Source organism: Saccoglossus kowalevskii, chromosome 6 (assembly GCF_978046115.1).
Source record: "Saccoglossus kowalevskii chromosome 6, keSacKowa6.1, whole genome shotgun sequence".
Taxonomy (NCBI): Eukaryota; Metazoa; Hemichordata; class Enteropneusta; family Harrimaniidae; genus Saccoglossus; species Saccoglossus kowalevskii.
This window is the reverse complement of record NC_140646.1, coordinates 26,617,795-26,640,125: the sequence shown is the minus strand read 5'-3', so window position 1 is coordinate 26,640,125 and position 22,331 is coordinate 26,617,795. Positions and strand designations below refer to the sequence as shown.

General features: G+C 32.3%; 1 protein-coding gene across 2 annotated transcripts in view; it reads left to right on the top strand.

Moving 5' to 3' along the window:
- The first annotated feature begins 6,013 nt into the window (after positions 1-6,013).
- LOC100371803 (uncharacterized) overlaps positions 6,014-22,331 on the top strand; it is a 31,462-nt gene continuing 15,144 nt past the window's right edge. The window contains exons 1-2 of one of the 2 annotated variants that reach the window (XM_006825119.2): positions 6,014-6,183; positions 8,068-8,318. In XM_006825119.2, the coding sequence (XP_006825182.1) occupies positions 6,180-6,183; positions 8,068-8,318 (255 nt within the window). In that variant the 5' untranslated portion in view covers positions 6,014-6,179. Of the gene's footprint in view, positions 6,184-8,067; positions 8,319-18,520; positions 19,279-22,331 lie in introns of those variants that run through there. The other variant, XM_085500277.1, reaches the window with a different exon arrangement.

Here is a 22,331-nt window from a genome sequence, read left to right as displayed (position 1 = left end):
AAAAACTGATATTTTCGACTTCTTGTTAAAAACCGCAAGTGCAATTGCTTTGATATTACATATATAGGTACTACATGTGGACCTCTCTCAGATTTGTTCATTTTGTAATGATATCTTTAATTCTCTAATTTTGGTGAATATTTTTGTCATTTTTGGTAAAAACTGATATTTTCGACTTCTTGTTAAAAACCGCAAGTGCAAATGCTTTGATATTACATATATAGGTACTACATGTGGACCTCTCTCAGATTTGTTCATTTTGTAATGATATCTTTAATTCTCTAATTTTGGTGAATATTTTTGTCATTTTTGGTAAAAAGTGATATTTTCAACTTCTTGTTAAAAACCGCAAGTCCAATTGCTTTGATATTACATATATAAGTACTACATGTGGACCTTTCTCAGATTTGTTCATTTTGTAATGATATCTTTAATTCTCTAATTTTGGTGAATATTTTTGTCATTTTTGGTAAAAAGTGATATTTTCGACTTCTTGTTAAAAACCGCAAGTCCAATTGCTTTGATATTACATATATAGGTACTACATGTGGACCTCTCTCAGATTTGTTCATTTTGTAATGATATCTTTAATTCTCTAATTTTGGTGAATATTTTTGTCATTTTTGGTAAAAAGTGATATTTTCAACTTCTTGTTAAAAACCGCAAGTCCAATTGCTTTGATATTACATATATAGGTACTACATGTGGACCTCTCTCAGATTTGTTCATTTTGTAATGATATCTTTAATTCTCTAATTTTGGTGAATATCTTTGTCATTTTTGGTAAAAAGTGATATTTTCAACTTCTTGTTAAAAACCGCAAGTCCAATTGCTTTGATATTACATATATAGGTACTACATGTGGACCTTTCTCAGATTTGTTCATTTTGTAATGTTATCTTTAATTCTCTAATTTTGGTGAATATTTTTGTCATTTTTGGTAAAAAGTGATATTTTCAACTTCTTGTTAAAAACCGCAAGTCCAATTGCTTTGATATTACATATATAGGTACTATATGTGGACCTTTCTCAGATTTGTTCATTTTGTAATGATATCTTTAATTCTCTAATTTTGGTGAATATTTTTGTCATTTTTGGTAAAAAGTGATATTTTCAACTTCTTGTTAAAAACTGCAAGTCCAATTGCTTTGATATTACATATATAAGTACTACATGTGGACCTTTCTCAGATTTGTTCATTTTGTAATGATATCTTTAATTCTCTAATTTTGGTGAATATTTTTGTCATTTTTGGTAAAAAGTGATATTTTCAACTTCTTGTTAAAAACCGCAAGTCCAATTGCTTTGATATTACATATATAGGTACTACATGTGGACCTTTCTCAGATTTGTTCATTTTGTAATGATATCTTTAATTCTCTAATTTTGGTGAATATTTTTGTCATTTTTGGTAAAAAGTGATATTTTCAACTTCTTGTTAAAAACTGCAAGTCCAATTGCTTTGATATTACATATATAAGTACTACATGTGGACCTTTCTCAGATTTGTTCATTTTGTAATGATATCTTTAATTCTCTAATTTTGGTGAATATTTTTGTCATTTTTGGTAAAAAGTGATATTTTCAACTTCTTGTTAAAAACCGGAAGTCCAATTGCTTTGATATTACATATATAGGTACTACATGTGGACCTCTCTCAGATTTGTTCATTTTGTAATGATATCTTTAATTCTCTAATTTTGGTGAATATCTTTGTCATTTTTGGTAAAAAGTGATATTTTCAACTTCTTGTTAAAAACCGCAAGTCCAATTGCTTTGATATTACATATATAGGTACTACATGTGGACCTCTCTCAGATTTGTTCATTTTGTAATGATATCTTCAATTCTCTAATTTGGGTGAATATTTTTGTCATTTTTGGTTAAAAGTGATATTTTCAACTTCTTGTTAAAAACCGCAAGTCCAATTGCTTTGATATTACATATATAGGTACTACATGTGGACCTTTCTCAGATTTGTTCGTTTTGTGATGATATCTTCAATTCTCTAATTAATTTATTTTGGTGAATATTTTTGTAATTTTTGGTAAAAAGTGATATTTTCGACTTCTTGTTAAAAACTGTAAGTCCGATTGCTATTCATATTGTTCATTTTCTAATGATGTCTTCAGTTCTTTAATTGAAATGTGCATTGCTAACAGCGGAGCTATCTCAGCTGATAGGCTGCTTGTTTTTCTATCCAATCATGGACAGAAATAACCGAAAAGAGAAAAAAACAGAAAAACGGATTGGTTCGAGTGTAAATCTGTGCGTCAAATGAGGTGCATTTGTAAAATCTTTTTACACCCACCCGACAACCAACTGCTATGCCATACTACTGTCCGATTATCAATTTGTATTTAATGGTGAATGTAGTCTGACGCCATGACCAATATTTATCAATTAAGTTTCAGTGGGGGGTAGGGGGGGGTTTGGAAAAAAACTAAAGGAATTAAGTTTTTTATCCGACATTGATCTTTTGACGTCGTTCCTAACGGCGGAGTTATCTCAGCGAGAGGCTGCTTGTTTCAAGGTCCACTATTTGTAACGACCTTTCACTGCTTTGTACATAGTCTGTTCTTTACAGTTGTTGCTGATACTATTAAACTCAGAATATCAGGTGACTGACAATTCACTGGTCACCTGTCTCTCGTTTCAATCTGACACAAAAGTCATGACATTCCTTTCAAAAATACTCATACAAACTTGTGGTGTTAAACCTTGTTTTGTCAAACTGTGCATGTAGAACATTTATCTGAAAAATCGTTGTAGCGTTAGATTAGATGTTGCCAAGATACAGCTTTGTGTACATAAGAATTCACATGGCTGTAAAATAATATATAGCCTCCCTCCCTCCCTCCCTACATTCTTTATTAGTTCCCCCCTTAGACAGAGTTCGAAATGGGTACTAATGGGTGCCGTCCATCTGTCAAAGTGTCTGCCATCGTCATTTCTCTGACATGATTGAACCAGTTTTGTTCAAAGTTGATACAAAGAGAAATCGTAGTTGAGTACATGTATATCTATTTTTAGCTCAATTGTCTTATTTATAGCGATATTTTTGGTCAAAAATGCTATTTTCGACTTCTTCTTGAAAACCACTAGCCCGAATGCTTTGATACTTGGTATGTAGGTACCTTGGGTGAACTTCTCTCAGATTTGTTCATTTTGCAATGATATCTTCAATTCTCTAATTTTGATGAATATTTTTGGTAAAAAGTGATATTTTCGACTTCTTGTAAAAAGCCGCAAGTCTGATTGCTTAAATATTACATATGTAAGTACTACATGTGGACCTCTTTCAGATTTGTTCATTTTGTGATGATATTTTTAATTCTCTAATTTTGATGAATATTTTTGGTAAAAAGTGATATTTTCGACTTCTTGTTAAAAACCGCAAGTCTAATTGCTTTTATATTACATATATGGGTACTACATGTGGACCTCTCTCAGATTTGTTCATTTTGTGATGATATCTTTAATTCTCTAATTTTGATGAATATTTTTGGTAAAAAGTGATATTTTCGACTTCTTGTTAAAAACCGCAAGTCTAATTGCTTTGATATTACATATATGGGTACTACATGTGGACCTCTCTCAGATTTGTTCATTTTGTGATAATATCTTTAATTCCCTAATTTTGGTGAATATTTTTTGTTATTTTTGGTAAAAAGTGATATTTTCGACTTCTTGATAAAAACCGCAAGTCTAATTGCTTTGATATTAGATATACTACATAGGTACTACAGGTAGACCTCTCTCAGATTTGTTCATTTCGTGATGATTTTGTTCTTCAATTATCTAATTTTAATGAATATTTTTGATAAACAGTTATAAAAAGTCTGATTGCATTAATACTATACATATTGTTCATTTTCTATCTTCTGTTCTTTAATTGCAATGTGCGTTAATAACAGCAGAGCTATCTCAGCCAATAGGCTAGTGGCTTTTTTTCCTCCCAAATAAACATCAAAAAACAAAATTTGAACACGTCATCAACTGTTTCTCCTGCATGCCAGTGCTGATTTCATTTGAGTTTAGTATGAACATCACTCAAATGCATGTTGTTTAGTTTGGCTTTTTGATTAGGGTGTTTGCCAGTTTCTCAGATATATTTACAGAATTGGCTTAAATTTGACACAAAGACACAAGTTAATGCTGTTTTAGTTATTTTGGATTTCGTTAAAATATACCTAACTGGCAGCAATTTTTTAATACTTGTCAATCACTCATGGTGTGTTTCTGATGCATGTTCTTTAGTTTTGCGATTTCATTCAAAAATGGCCGCCTGGCAGGCATTTTTATTTCTTCTTTCTCAGAATTAGCCAAAGTTTGGTATGTTGAATGTTGTCTTCAGCTATTTTTGGATTCAGCTGGCAAATAAATCACAAAAATTTAAAAAGTCTTCATCGATTCAAAATGTTCAACAGGTTTATATGTGGATTATACTATTTTGTATGAAATGAGAATTCCATATTTCTAGGTGCCACTTTGAACAAAGTATTAATAAGGTATTTTTAACATGCTGGATTCTCCTCCAACATTTAATTATAATCTGTCATCTTTTATTTTTTTTTAATTGGCCATCACTAGAAACTTTACAGGGACTATGTCATTGATCTTGTCTGATCAGAACAATTGGATCTCAACAAAGTTTGGCACAGACTGAGATGATCCGTGGAAGACCATTGTTTCATATTATTGTGAGGCATTGTTTGCAATGCAGCTGAGATTGGGCCACGTAAAATCCTTTTTATGTAAAAATTACCTAAATTGTGTTAAAATGCTTTTTTCACAATACATGTATGAATATTAAAATCATTGATAAATGCTAATTGTAGAGAAAGAAGAAGTAACAAAGATGGAAATGAACTTGACAGTTTTATAAGCTTCTGTTATTGTCGCAAGTTCAAAAACACATCAATGTTGAGCCTTATAAATTTGGTGGAGTGTATTTTCAGAACTAAGAGGAACGTACAAATTCCAAAACTCTTTCAAAGTTTATTATCCTGTAAAGTAATGTAAAGTAAAAAAAAAACACAGAATGAAAGAGCTTAAAAAAGAAGAACCAATCTGCAAAAAAGTTTTTTCAAAGGTTAGCAGGAACTAATGTAACTTAATCTCCTGAACACATTGAATGATTTCAAACCTACCCATTTTTGACGGCAAATATTTATCTTTTCAAATCCTCGCAGGACCTCTCACAGTGTGTAGAAGACCTGCCATGTAAAGTGGCCGCTACATAACCTTACATAAATTCTTGTATACCAACTACCGCGCTTTAAAATGAGGGGCTTGCTGATTGGGTAATATGCTCATTAATATTAATTTAAACTACCGGGGTATTGATGATGTCACATTAAGATTGTGGATTTGTCAATTTAAATTCTAACTTCCATTTTGGTTTATAAAAATATGTATTTATAAAATATTTATAATGACCCCAGGAGGATTTTATGGTTGCAATTAGTCAAAGCTGTGAATATTTTTGCTAAAAACAAGATAAATATAAACTGGAATTCACATGACAATGTTTACTGGTTTATTTTGTACAATATTTGATTTATATTTCCATGGTAACTTGGAACAGCATTCTTTTGTGTTATACGTGCCATAATGTGATAAACTTAGCCTAATATTTGTCAAAAATTGCTAACACAATGTTAACGAAAAATTGCATATGTTGTTGTTTCATTTTTGAAATAATTGAGGGTAAAAAACAGTATCTGATCAATCACAGGGAGCCCAGGAACTATGATCAACTGTACACAGTCCCTATAAGCGGGGGGGTATCGGCTGGTATTTAGTGTAAGAAATAGATTTCTTACACTAGATATCAGTTGATCATAGTTTCTGGGCTCCCTGTGTATCAATTATAACACTTTTTCGCCCTATACCTTCGAGGTATTTTTTTTGTAGTGCGCCCTCGGTGATGAATAGTGACAAATTTGCTGGAGAAACGAGCGCGTCCATACGTTGGCAACAGGTTGTCGTCACGTGATCTTACAAACAAGCGCCCATTCAGTTCATCATGGCGTCAACTTGAAAAACTTTTGCCACTGATACCTGTATACAAGAATTTATGTAAGGTTATGTAGCGGCCACTTTACATGGCAGGTCTTCGACACACTGTGAGAGGTCCTGCGAGGATTTGAAAAGATATATATTTGCCGTTCAAAATGGGTAGGTTGGAAATTATTCATGTTTAATTAAAGTTTTGATCCGGAAATCCGAAGCGACAGCGGCGACGACACGGGCGATCGTGCTGTCGGTCGCGCTGTGTTTAATTCGCAAGCTGTCTGGCGATGACGAATAATTTCACCGTCACGTTTCCACTGCATTCTGATATATCCACCAATTTTGAGTAATTGCGATTCATTGAGTTTGCTTGAATGGAGCAAGTTTTCTAATAATTTCTTCGCCAATGAGTTCCGTGTTGTTTCCCTCGGTATCGTTTACGGTTTGAGCAATTTCTGTTAGCGTTTCACAAATCTGTACTAAGTTTATATCTAAACTTAGTACAGGATTTCTTAAAATATTTCCCACAAATACTGACAGCAGTGACCCGAATTATCTTATCAGGTGACTGACAACTCAGTAGTCACCTATATTTTGTTTCGACCCAACACAAAAGTCGCAACATTCTTTTCAAAACTAGTCATACAAACTTGAGGTGCAGGTCCTTGTTTAGTCAAACAGCAAATGCACCCGTAGCAAATTTACCTGCAAAATCGTTGTAGCGTTAGATTAGATGTTACCAAGATACAGCTTTGTGTGCAAAAGAATTCACACCACTGTATAAAAAAACATCAATAATAACCCCCTTGACTACGAGCTACATTTGACATGATAAATTATTTAAAAAATTCATGTTTTACTGAAATGATTCGATCGACTGGGTGTTCTGCACTTCAAAAGATTTCTAATACTTGATTTCTTACAAAAACTTGAATGAAATTAATTGTGAACATTTTTATTTTTATTTTAAAGATTTTCACTTGAGGTTATGCCGATAAGATTAGTGACTGTAAATCGCTTTAATTTTGCATTGTGTTTCACAAACACCAAACAAATGAGAAAATTGCAGGAATTTCTAGAAAAATCGTTTACAAAAGTTGTACCTGTTTTGTTTTAACTTTTGATGAATTAAGTTGAAAAAATGTATTTTAATTTGGCCGAACACAGGAAGACTGAAGTTATGGGTAACTTAAAAAAACAACTTGTTTTGTTATAATGCAATACTGCAACATTCATATTAGGAAATTACGGTTGACAGTGAGTTTTTTAAATGTTTGTCCAGAACACAATCATGAAAAGGGTCTGTGATTAAAAGTGCAATAAAAAATTCAGGACCTATGAAATAATTAATGACATTGGCGACAATTGGAAATGGTTTATGCTTACCATATGCCGCACATACCTACAGGTACACTATCTGCATTTCCCTTGTTGCTCATTTCCGTCTGACTGTTTGGTCAGCTAGCAACGTCTCATGACGTTTTTTTGAGAGACTTTTCCCAATGTTAGGAAATATGAAATACTTCCTAAAACATTCGGAGTTAATGCCAGACGTTTATTACTATGAGACATTTCCGAGTGAGAAATATCAAAAATGTGAGTAATTTTAGTTTATTGAAGCAACCTTCATAATTCAAAGGAAATTGTACACTATGCTAATTCTTCCTAGAATTAGAAAAAGTGTCCGAAATATCTATTTTGAGTAAGGGCTACCCAACTATCAATACATGTACATCATTTTACTGAACAAATGGATACTTGAAGTCAGCACAACTGATTCATGAAATATACTTATTCAATATTGGTGTCATACATTCAGTGTGGGTCTCACTCACCCTACAAGTCCATAATTACTGGTAGTTGCGATATAAGGTAACACTAGAAGGTTGATCTGAATGTATGTTAGACTGAAAATGTCAACAAATTCAATCGATGAGATCAAATTGAGTTTTAGTATGCCTCAAAGATAACTATTTTGATGCCAACTATGTACTGGTATATCTATTTATAGGAATTTTGATAACTCTTATTGAACTGATTTTATTTCAGCTGTACATCCAACAGAGAGGTTGTATAGGAAGATAGTCAAACCAAGTCTGGGAATATTGAATGTTGATAACCATACCAGTAGACACCGGATACAATTACATTCTTCCTACCAGCCTCGTATGCAAGGACAGTTATATACTCTTAGAAATAGACCTCGAACTGAACCTACAGGCAGTCTTGTACAGACTTTTCCCAGGATAACAGATGCTCTTGTTGGATCGCCAGAATTTTCCAGTAATTTTGTTTATTCGGTAAGTTTGATTTTTCATGCATGTGCTCTGTATTAATTATTTTTAGCTGGGTTTTATTTTCAATGTATTTTGCTGATAGCTAAACGCATTAAAAATATAATCAAAAATATAATTTAAATCCTAGTGAATTCCCTGCTATAATATCAAAATCAGCTAAATTACAGTGAATATTTCTTATTTTGCAGTAGTTTTTCATGTTTTCCCAATGCTTGAATTTAGTATTGTTGATGACAGATATACACAGGCTCTGTACTTTGTATGCTATATTAGTGATGTCGTAGCATGTCCGTTTAGTTGTTTTGTTTACTTGGACAACCCTCCAAGCTACGACTTTCAGAATGAATAAATAAACATAATGCCCCAGCGGCCTATGAACTATAAGATGCTTTAACAAGATTTGATAGTGCGTGAAAATCATTGATGCGAATCAAGTTGGTGGAAAATATGCCAAGCTGGGGTTAAACCTATGCTTGGCTACCACCACCTGTTGATGGTTTAATTTGATAAGTCTTGCTGTAAGAATGCAAAATGAGTTGTCTATAGTCTGGATTGTAATAGTAGACTTCTAGTGGATTACTGTATATTATAAACCTAGATTGAGATTTAATCCCTATGGTACATAACAAATGTATTCTACTTTCATCAGATTTAGGCTGATTTATTTTATTGTACTTAGTTTAGTTATGGCATGACGGTGTTTGTAAATCTTTTCTGTGACAATAGTTATCACCAAGTGACCTGTGATAGGGGACTAATCCTAGCTACTGGCAAGATAAAAGCCAGAATTTACTCTTAAGGTTATGATTACTGTCGTAAATGTGTGTTTGGCTTTAACTACTTAGTAATCTATTTGTCCACAGCTGATTGTGTTTGCTTTTGGTGGATGATGATTTGGTGAGATAAGAGATCTCAGTGTCCCTATAAATTGATCGTGGCATTATTGTGATTTTGACATTACAGTAAAACTGCTTATTAGTCTACATAACATATTGCCTGCTGAGTGTCTCCATGGGTAGCCAAAATAAATAAGAAAAAACAACATCAGCAGGTGTTGTGTTAATTAAAATGAGCCCTCATCAAGATCTGATGCAGTAAAACACTTTATTACTTTATTTTACCAAACTTACTGACAATAATCAATATTTTCTATTGTGGTTTGATGTGATTCTTTTAGAAATTGTTCCAAGGTCATGAATTCTCATGGGGAATGAACAATCTGTGTAATTACCAGTTTGCAAGAAAGGGCAGTTCTTTTTCAAGTGAGATTTTTTTTCCATTTAAAGAAATAAGTCGTATGTTAAGGTGTGTATGTTGCAGACTGTTACAAATCTGTTAGACAGCAAAGGTGGAAGGGGAAAGATTATTCATCTGTCTTAAAAGTTTATTTTGTAATGCTGAGAAAGCAGTAAAAATACACCTTTCTGTTTCACATACAAAGTGACTTCACCATCCTTTTATTCACTGTTAAAAGTGCAAAACTCACTTTTGTCATTGGCGTTCCTGTACATGTCAATGTATGAATCCTTTCTACTTTATAATCAAATAACATCTTGGTTTCCACACACCCCTGTACAATAACAATATAATGTAACTGTGCTGTGGACCATGAATTGCCTGTCTCTAAGATATGTCATCACACACGAAGACAAACACCTGCAGTTAAGGTGTGCGTTTAAACATGCCTCTAAGCTCAAATCTATTTAATACTTTAACAATATGATTATATCTCAGACTCAAGTGAGATCTTCGTCATCATAGGAATTGAAATCCAGCTTTTGTCATTATTTTTTTAATGTCGCTCACTAACTTGTCATTATTGAACTTTAATTATGTTACCTACAACAATGGCTTCAGTTGTCATGTTTTGTGCCGTCACCAAAACATTTGTCACTATTTGTTCGCTTCACTGTGTATATAAATATATATACCGATACCACTCCTGCTTGAGGATATTGTATTTGACTGATTCACTTCTTAGGTTTGCTGTGTTGTCTCTTTCCCTCCTATTCAGTATAAATTTAACAGGGTGGATAATTCACATGATTGATTATCATTTAAATTTGCATTTGGTAAAAATTAACATAACAATAACATTTTTGTGAAAGAAAGTCCCAAACACTGTTCATAACAATCATACTTCATAGAAAAGCCTAGGTTCAGAGTTTTTGCTTGCCACTGTAATTAAAGCAACTGATGTGTGTGTTTGGTGGACGTACGTTTCGGTCGCGGACGTTTCGACCTTAGTAGAGTTCAATGGTAAGATGATCTCAGAAACATAATAGACTATATATTAAATATTTTTGTAAACAGCTATATGCCGACACTTAATAGACTATGTATTAACTATTTCTAGTAGCATTTTTTAAAATTTTTATTAAATAGTTTAATTACTTTCTAGTATAAAAAAAGACATTTAAATACATTTGAATTTTTACTTAAATTTAAACCAAGTAAATATATACAATAAAAAAAACAATTGATATCTAAATACCCATAAATCTAAATTCTCAATATGTTTCGTCTAGTGGCCAAAAAATCACTATTTTCCACTCCAGAATAAACCGAATATCATTAAACAAACCTATACTGCTAACACTTATTGTTATGAAATAACTGATATCAACACATATAATGGTGGGTGTGAATTTCACAATGAAAGAAAATCATTATGTCCTCTTATGCCATTACGTATATTAACAATATAAAAGTGGTAAAACGTTGTTTTTTTATATGTTACCACCACTGTTTACTTGATCAGATTGGGAGATATTTCTGTATGGCTTCACTAATGTCAGCAACATTACTTGTAACACTAATTTCAAATACTGAAGATCGTTTATTACACAGAAGAGAATCACGGGTTGAAATGTCCGCCCTGGTCAAAACTCTTGGCCGAAACATCCGGTGCCGAAACGTCCACGACCAAAACGTCTGGCATTCGTATGTTTACTCCTGGTGGTTAGCATTTCTTCCCAGAATCAGGGAAATTGTGAGTTCTATCCGTGTAGTTGTCCACTCATACATTATGCTCACTTGCAGTAATCATAGTTGTGAGAGAATAGTATCAATTCAGAGGGAATTTAGGCTGGCAGCCCTATTTTCATTCAGAGGGAACTCAAAGCTGGCAGCCATATCTGTGTGCTGTAACTGCTGTTCCTGTTCTCAGTCATAACAACTGAAACAGTCTCCTCCATACCCGATTAGTGGGTATTTTGTTCACCACCCATGGTTCACCTAGCAATGCAGTTTGCTGAATTTAAAATAAATAAATATAGTTATAATAATATTTAAAATAAAAATTATTATTTATTCAATACAGTATTAAATTCAAGTGACTATGTATTTGTTATTTTCCGTTGTCATGAACACAAGCAGATGAATAAGGCACTGGGTGAATAAGGTAATCCTTTGTTCATCAGTTTGATAAATACCCACCTGCCTTTCATTATTCATTGTTTTCAATAAACAGCTGTGCGTTTCAAACGGAGTAACGATATTACAAGAATGGCCCTCACATAACTTGTCCTGTATTCTGTTGAGACCTTAATTCTGCCAGTCTGGCATTGTGTATTTATTTTATTTTATCAGTTGATTTCTTTTCAATATACGTTTGAATTGATAAAAGGCGCCATTGAGTCTAGGATTTTTAATTATCATGTGTTGCATATTATTGTTGTTAACCATAATTTTCGAAAACTATCTGGAATACTGTAAAATACTTTATTTTAGCTGGAATTAATTTTCGCTGACCATATTTTTTCGGTGTTTTGTATGGAATTTTTTTTCACTGATTTTTGATGAATTCAATGTAAAATATAGGAAAAAAAGTATTTTCACTGGATTTTATTTTCACTAAATCACTCATTCAACAAAAATAGCAAATACAAATTCCAAGTGAAAATTTAAAATTATTTTACAGTATCTAGAAAATAAATACACATTTACCATAAGAACAACTGTGATATATTTTCCACAGTGTCTTTATTGTTTCAGTTGTGGCAATATTTTGTGGTATTTGATCCACATCACTGATATTGTTTGAATGGCACACAGAGCACAACTCGGAATCCAGAAATAATTTCAATTTTTCCACAACTTGTTTATTTTGGAATGTACCATGGCAACAGTCTTGGTTGATTCTATTCCAAATGTTGATGTACATGTAGTTGTGTGTGCATTCAAAATGGTTTGCATTTAGGTCTTGGTCGCTACTTTTTATACTGATGCTGATCATTCTCAGTTTCATGCTGATGTAGTTGCACATATGATAAATAGTTTATTAGTGGCTATAATACTGAAGCAGAATATTCTCATTCTTCGCATTCAACAAATATAAATATTGTTTTTTGCAATACAACATGCTATCTTAAAGGGGAACCGCTCAATCCCATGGATTGCGTCACATGCTCATGGGTAATTAACTCAGTCTCTGTCCACTAAGTAAATGAATGCTTTATATGCTCGCTTACTCAAACTGTGATTGACAGGCATTTTGCATACATTTGATTCCCGTTTAAGTATTTGCTGCAAATAACCTCTTAATATTGTAACAACAATAAGTTGCATTCAGTTTAATAGACACTTCCACTAATTTAGGCCTTGAATTGGGTACCTGCAGAATTAATGTTACTTTACAGTCACTGAGTAAGCTTCTCCCTATACCATTATAGGGCAGGGATCCTCTACTTTACAATGTTGAATAAACAATAGAACTTAATTATCATAACAATAGAGTTAGAACATATTATATTGATGATGTGCAACTTTCCTTTAGTGAACACTGTCTGAGAGATACTTTGGTTAATTCAAAAATAATGCCTGTCCACTGATAATTTCTTGCAAAATTTGTACTATTATAATACATTTTTGTATTTATCTTTTTTGCATCTTCAGAAATACAAGTTTCTATCCATGATTAACAAATAAAGAATTGGAAACAACTAAATAATAAGCGTAAAAATATTGATAAAAAAAGATAAATAAATGAAGTTATTTTAATTGTAATCGTTTGGAATGCAGCAAAGTTATAGGCAGAAAATATTTCAAATATGAATTTGACAAATATGTCAAATGTATTCAACCTTCAATTAGGGGTTCCCGAATTGATAGCGTTTGCTCGTTCATCGCTTGTGTGCCTTGGCATATCACGGAAACGTAGGACAGATTTTGAACGCTTCGAATGCAAGTCGCAGTGCCCCAAACAGCAGTTTCCAACTCACAACGTAAAAGTTTCCCTGAAATAAAACTGCCATTATCTTAAAACTAACTGGTACCAGCATCTGAAAAGTTGCACACTATTCTGTCTAAGCAAGAATAACAAGCATGCAAATTATCTTTGGCTATAGTTTAATATTTTCATATTTTTGCGAGTATATTGGGAGTTGAAAAACTATGTCGCGGTCTATTTTTACTCTGTGAAACACACATGTACCATACTTCAGTTCATTTTCAAAATAATACCATTCAATTTTTGTGTTTGACATTCAATTTGAGGCTTTCACACATATCGCAAGATCTTGCAGGGAATTAAAAAATCACCTATTATTTTTGAACTATGAATACAAAATAATTGTATTATACATATACAATGTGATTGAAGCTACTGGGACATTACAATCAATACAATATATGTATATGATATATCTTTGTGATGAAAATAGATGTCATCAAGATACCAAATAGGGTTTAATCTGTTAAGAGAATCAGTAACATGTCAAATGTAATATCGAAAAAATTGCCTATGTACCTGGTATGTTTTGAGATTATGTTATGACTATCGTTTTTAATTATTATAAATCTGTTTGATATATAATCAAATAAATGCATTCCAACGTTCAAAATTGTGTGGCATTTTACATCATGCTAGCTCGCTTGCTTACATTAAACATGACAACTTGAGACATAAATAGAATCACGTCACTGACCAAACTTGATGGCAGGAATTGCATAGACTGAGTTTATTTTATCAGTATACCGGGTATCAGAGGATCTGTACCCCTGGGTACGTAAGAGGGCGCATGGCCATGGCATGAGGGTGCTGCGCCCCTGTTCCCTTGTTCAAAAAAAATCCCTGATTATATTTATCACAAAATCAGTTTGATATGTAGATTACTTTTTCATTGATTTTTGGTTTCATGTAAAATTCGTGAATTTCACCAGATTTTGTATTTTTCTAAAATTTCTACTGATATACTTTTAAAAAGGGATAGAAATAATCTTGTTCAAATTTATTTACCGGTAACATGCACGACTCCTGAATTGAATACACAGTAAAACTAATGAATTGAAATCTACGGTCTTCTGCATTTTAAAAAAGAAAGACTGCGTAAGAAGCATGTTGCTTAGCAACCAGTTTCTTTCATAAGTCTCATCTACTGAGTTTGTGTACACAAAGTGTTTAATGTAATTATTATGCTGCCACCTAATTGTAAATTTTATCAACTAGTTAATTAGAATTGCATTTAAAAATTTTCCTTTGATTATTGAAAATAAATGACAAATCATCCTCAGTTTTGTGTTCATTTATTTTATTTTTATAAATATATAGTTCTCATTTACTGTTATTTGATGTTGTGATTGCTATATACATTTACACTGTATTTTTTCTGTCACCTAATACATTAACATATCGCATTGACTATCGCATTGTTTCGTTGTATTCAGAATTTAATTCATGAATTTTAAAAAGCTTTTCTAAAAATCATATATATTCTCTATTATTATATCGATGAAGAGCCATTGCTCAAAATGTCTATTTTGAATAGTTATATAGAACAACGATTACCAACTATTATCTACTATGTATAAAATTTAGCTTTTGAAATAAATTTATGACTATTTTGAGGGCATTAAGGTGGAAATTGGCCTTCATAGCCCCAGTCAATTTTAAGCCATGCATATACGATAAATCCATGTTAAACAGTAAACATTAACAATAATTTTTGACTTTCATTTGCCTTTTTGGGAGATGTGCTCTCAATAGAACAAATATTGTCCTTCTCAACAGTTTTATTCTGTCTATTTTGAGTGTAATCTCTCTTCCAGCTTTTATATTCCGGACATGTAACTGCTTGAAGAGTGATAAATGTTCTCCTATTTATTGTGAATAGGACTGTCCTCATGGAAACATTATTCTTTGTTACATTTGTCAATGGGGTTCTTTTATCCATGCTCCACTGATGTTATTGTTCAGTATATAAAATCAGCTGAATTTAGAATTCTAATGGATTTAATAAAACTATATCATTATTTCTCAAACAGGATCAATTTCTCTAGCAAAAACACAGTTTACTTATTACATTTAATTCAGTATGACCAAACAATTCACATCAACAGAAGATGGGGGGGGGGGTCATTTATTTGTTGCAGCACTATAAATATCTGATGTGACAAACATTTCTGCACTTGACTTTTAATGTTTGTCTACAAGATAGTAATGACAGTGGGGGATGTTTATCTATAAACAAACACTATTTGCCACTCAAGGGTCCACCAGCATTGACCTGAACTGGGATCAGGGATATAGAAGTGATGATTTAAGAATAAAGGCCTGGATGGCTTCATTCTTTCCAGAATTTTGAAATATGAGTAAATTTTCCAATGACTAGATGTAAAGATTTGTGTGGAATACTAATACTGCAGTTAATTTCTATAGCCCCTACAGTACTGTGGCAGATAAGTAGCAAATAAAATCCAACAATCAGATTTAAAACTTGACTTAAAACATTTTGTAGCCAGTCTTACATGGGTTGTGCATGGTAAACAAAACTGTATAAAGTTGGCCATTTTGAATCAGAACTTGGAATGAATTTAAGGCATATCAGTATGTGTGATATATGATGTAGGACGTATGTTTTAATGTGATCAGTCAAGCCGTCAATCAACAAAACAAAATGGCCGTCAGTCAACCATGAATATGTTCATATATCTATGACATATTCAGCAAAATGGTGGCATTTTATTGATAAAAATATTTTGTTCCAGCTTGGTATTTACAGTGAACATCATACCTTTAATTGGTGCTCATCTTTTTGTATTACTGATCGGATTAATGATGGCCAACTGGTGGCCATTTTGATCATTTTCAAATTTCACACGTAGTACATCATGTTGCACATATTTATGTTCATTCATTTCATTACCTGATTCAAGATGGCCAAAATGGAAGCCATTTCATTGTTAATTAAAAAAGCTTAGTAAGAACTCCTGTGTGCTGAGAGTATTGAAGGCATAAGAAGTAGAAATAGGGAATATTTAAAGTTGAAGTTTAAGATTACCCTTTCATGCAAGAAGTTTTTTGACAGACAATGACTTGTGAAAGAAATCAAATCCTCTGAATTGAAGTTTATAATACAGAAATTTTTAGAAATATTAAAACAAAAGAAATACCAGTAGATTCGTTTGTACATCTATGGTTTGCTGTAAGTTTTATTTAAGAGCACTGACATGTATGTGCCAATATCAGAAGGTTTTCTAATTTATATAAAAAGCAAGTTTCTTTTAAAACCCTTTGAGATACCTATGAAACAGCTAAAATTTGTGTAAATTAGGTAACTCTAAACTAATAAGATGTGATCAAGTACTCCAAATGGGTAAATGTATCAAGTTTCATAGAAATCAAATAATCTTGAGGTACTGATAGAACAGCTAAAAATTGACTACTGTAAAATACTTTATTTTAACTGGAATTAATTTTCGCTAGATGGAATTTTTTGATGTTTTGTATGGAGTTTATTTTCACTAATTTTGACAAGTTGAATGTAAAATATAGGAAAAAAAGTATATTCGCTGGATTTTATTTTCACTGAATCGTTCCTTTAGCGAAAATAGCAAAAATTCATTCCAAGTGAAAATCAAGTATTTTACAGTAATTTACATAAAATTAGGTCATTTATATAAACAGATTACAACCTAAAACTAATCACTTGTTAATCTATACCAAATCAAGCATTTCTGTCATTTCAGAACCAGATTTCAGTTGTGCATGGATGGATTTCACTCAAACTACATGTTTGCATACATGTACATTGAACTGCAAATTGTACATTGACTATATGACTCACAATCCACACTTGAATGATCTGTCACTTGAGCTATTTGTGTTGTACATGTACATGATGTATTTACAGTCATGAACTTGAGGTCACATTGAATCTTTATAAAACACCAACACCTGTCTGTACTTAATATTTCATTCCCTGCATTCTTTCAAATGTCTATAACTGTCCCAGTAATAATGACAGTATGATAAATTATTAATTGCTTATTTATGGTTATTTATGCGAAGCAGGTACCGGTAGCAACTAGTACGTGTTGGTCCACACATTCATATGATAAGTAAAAGTTAGAAAATATCAGTAATTCCTGTCATTTGGGACAATTTGGGGAAATTTGTTTTGCTGGTTGAAAGTTGAATTTCAACTACTCTTACATTTAGCTTTTATAACTTTATAATACTATATGCAGCTTTATTTACTACTGTATATTTCAGTCTTTGCCATGGTGGGAAATGATGTCTTTATTACCGGTATATCAGATTTCATTCTTTTTTCTTGTTTGTGAATGTATGTTCACCCTTGAATTGATTATCTTCATAAAAACATGTACCGTAATACAATCTATTATTGAATTATTACTATTGTCGCCATTTACTTAACTTTTATTAAGAAATTAAGTATTTTAATTTCCCCTTTGGTGACATTTAAACCCATAAATAGTGACATGCCTTAAATGGCTTATCACCCCTTTATTGTAGTGGTATTGTCCAAATTAACATGGTGACAGAGTTACCGCTTATTGTTGTGGATTTGGCGTGTCACAGGTGGCAATCTTATGCCCTCGATGCGGTGTCAACTTAAATCGATTGTGAGCTTTCTATGAGTGGCACTTCTACACAAGGGTTGCTATGGCATGACGACGTGCTAAGAATTCCAGTGAACATTGTCTGCTGTCTGGGTGAAGTGTTGTTTTTAGTTTGCCACTAATTAGGCGTATCATCCACGTGTAATTCACCTTGTGAGGTGGACATGCGAGTCAACTTGAGCTGTTTCATTTTCAAGATCTGATTCGCATCGCAAGTCAGCTAGGACAGTATCAAAACGGCTACCGGCATAGTTTTTATTGTTCACAAGACAAGTTAAGTAACTATAAACATTGTGACTTATGGAATAAGAACATTCTACTTTTATTGTCTAGCAGCTCGGATTAAAGATTTTTATTTCTGCATAAAGCCAGGATCCATAAATGTGTTGAGATTACATGTTAATCACAAGCAGTGTTTGTTAGTTTATTGAAACGTTTGGAACACTTGATGTCATCCGTATGTTTTGTTTGTTTGTTTCCAGACAGCTAGATGGCTATATAACCACAATCAAACAATACTTTACTCATAGCGGTTGCCATTCCTTTCATGAGCTCTTTGATGGGTATATTAGCTTTACATCTCAAATTGTGATTGGACGACATACAATCACTTCACATATAGTGACCATATAATATAAAGACAGACTTTTAGATGACGATCAACTCTTTTATCACCTGACAACAGAAGTGTGTTGTCTCTTAAAATATCACGCATTATGTGACTTTCTGAAAAGCATCAAGAAGTGAATACTGTAAAATGTAAACTTGTGATCAAAAAGAAAATCTTTGCTGGATTGCTGGAAGGATTTTAATCTCAGTCAGGAATTTTGTGGATGCAGGTCAGGAGACTTATTTTGTAAACTACTTATTCTTTAACGTGATACATTGTTCAGAAGCAAGTGATATCATGAAGGATCCATATGATATCCGCCTGCCAAGGCTAAGTACCAACAAAATATACAGACAGTGCAGTTGGGTTGTTCCGGACTCGCCCAGTGCAGCCAACAATACTGCTACATTTAGTGCTAGATCTAGATCCAGTTACATGAGACAGCTTGGTGTCATATTAACAGATGAAATCATCAGAAATCATAAAAAGGTAATATCTATTGATTATTGTGGCAGCTTTTTCTCAATTATTAATTTTTTGGTTATTTTCTTATCAAGTAAAAAATAGGAGTTATTGGAGACCAGTAATTTTTTTTTTAATATGGGTGACCAGTAGCGAGATGGACATACTTAAAGTTTATATAAAGGAATGGTTGGGTTGGTCTTGGTTGTACTGTATATATATATATATATATATACAAAACACTAGATAGAGAAAAGTCAAGCAGATTAATTCAGATGCAATTGAAAAATACTCCAAAATGACATTAATTTATCCACTAAAATTTTTTACACGTTATACTAGTGTTTCACTGCTCAGTGTGGTACCTAATTAATTTTTGGGATATAATCTTGATGTAATCGCTCAGATACACCTTTTTTATGAGTGCTGTTCACGAACTATATGCTTCAGTAAAGTCTGAAGTTTAGACATACAATGTAGAGTATATTAACTATATCACCCTAAACTCAAATCTCTTCTAGATATGCCAATCACCAACCAGTCAGTGTGTTAACAATTGTGGTCCTTTTCAGTAAATGAATCTTTGAAAATAAATTAAAGGGTCAAAATAAGAGGGAACCCTTTGATTCATAAATGCATTTTGTAAAGTTAGCATTGACAGTTAGTGTTAACCGGTAACTAAGTGTGTGGTATGTGCATTCGAACGTGGTGATCTATTTAATAGAGGAGTGTACTGCATACAATTCAGGTTGTTTACTGGTGCATCTTTAGAAAAGTTATTTTAGTCCCTTGACAAAATTCAAAGGTAGCTTTGGCAGCTTATTTTTTTCTATTTTATGTGGATTTCATTTATGTATGTATGTGCGTTTGTTTATCAATATCACCAACCCATTTTAAATCATTTTATCGTCAATGTCAATGTTATCACATTGCACAAAATATTTCTCTATATTTTGAAGTTTCTCTCAAAAATATTGATTACGTTTTTTGGATCAAAGCTTTATGTGATAGTCCTGTCTGTTTGGTCCAAAATGAACATGGAAATTAGAAAAATCTATAAAATGTTAAACTATAGACAAGTTTTAAGTTATCTGGGTGAGTTCAATATGGTGCGTAATTATGCATTTTTGCAACAGAAGGGGGATTTATTTTATACCCAGCTCACTTTTTCACAAGTTTTTTGTCTTCTCTCAGAATACCAAGATTATATTTATAAATTATATTTTGTGTGTGTATGAACTATTTAAAAAAAAAGCATTTTTCATTTTGACCTCCTCCTTTGCATGCATGGTATAGAGCAAGTAGCTAACACAGAACTCTTTTATTGTGTATCAATATTTCAAGGGAGAGATATTTGTGGGTTATATGAACTATAATCCTTTACATTTCATTTAATATCCTGTTTGCATGAATGAATCTTAGTATTGGGCGAGAATGTGTCCACCTTGTTTGTTTAGGATTGCAAAGCTTTGATGTTAACGTTTAAACTCGCGTATTCAAATTGTATGTTGCCTATATATTTAATGTAGTCTGTTAATTCAAGCAAGTGAGTTACTATTTGGCTATTTTATTTAGCACTATCCTTAGTAGGTTGGAAGATTCAATGCATTGGAAGAAAACATTCTTATTATGCCCAAAGGATTGATATGCAGTACAGTATTTTTTTTTCATCTAAATTAATGTTCAATGATATCTATACCCTTACTTTATTATACCTTTGGGAAATCAATAGAAACTTTAATTTCCTACACCTGTATAGCTGCCAGTAACTGAAATGTCACTGCATGTGATTGTTTCCCTAGCTGATTTAATTAGAAATGTTTTTTTTTTTTATTGGAAAGTGATTTCTTAGGATTCCATAGTATTCAGTACTTTCCAGCAAACATAATTGTCAATATATTGAATCTTCTTTAAATTGGTTCATTACGAGGTCTGGCATTAATAAACTGAGATTGTTTCGCAGGTTTCTGTCTCTGCTCGTATACAACTGCAGTCCCTAAGACATTTGATAGCATATTTACATATAAACAACCTGCGATAAATAATATTGTGCAATGTTTGTGAAACACAATAAATGTAATTGTAGAATTAACTGTAAACCCAAACACAGCACTAATATATCTGTATGCATTGTGACTTGAATTGGTCATCATACAGTCTAATTCTATTTTTAGATTTGAAGTCGTTATATTAGTAAGAATGTTTTATAAGTATAGTACAGTATATGCATAATATATATGTGTATCGTATATATATTTTGGGAAAATTTAAACATTATTACAAAGCATGATTGTGTCATGCCAGGAAGAATTTATTTTGCAGTATATGCTTAAATGATTTGAATTAATTAGACGGTAAAATAAAAACTGGGTATGATTAATTTAGTTTTCAAATCCACTTAATACTTGAAATACTGAACCAAATTAAATTATTTACAGTATTGAATTTCCTCAATTAGAAGCGCAAGTCTCCAATAGAAGTGCATATAAACCAATGCATGTGTTGTATGTATACTGAATCATTAAAATATGACTATTATCACCATAGAAACACACTTGTAATGTACATAAAGGCATGTGCTTCTAATAAAGCAAATACGGTATTACAAATGCCACTTGTACAGTCTCCAAGATGTAATAGATCCCCATATCTTTCTGGCTTGGTAAAGAAAAGAAAAGGTTTTCATGTTACCAGTTTGCTTGACTGAGCATTTGTAAATAAGACATGCAATTGATATTTGTATTTAGGATCAGTTCTATGTCTGTGAAAACAAATGTAACAAGGTTGTGCAGTTAATTGTGCATGTTATTGACTTTTTGACATGGAATGCTCAACTTTTTTGGTTCCATGATGTTTAAATTTTCCCCAGGATTTTCTACTTTAAAATGATATCACATTTTAATACTATTTAAGGTAGTTGACTCCCGTGAAATCAGATCAGATTTTTTGAATTTGACATTATGGTTTTCGCATCGAACTACTTTTTCTGTGGAAATGATGGTTTTTGTAAAAAGTTTTCATCATACATGTATCTCAAAATTGTATTGAATTGTTTCAAAAATTTCCATTTCTACAGTTTT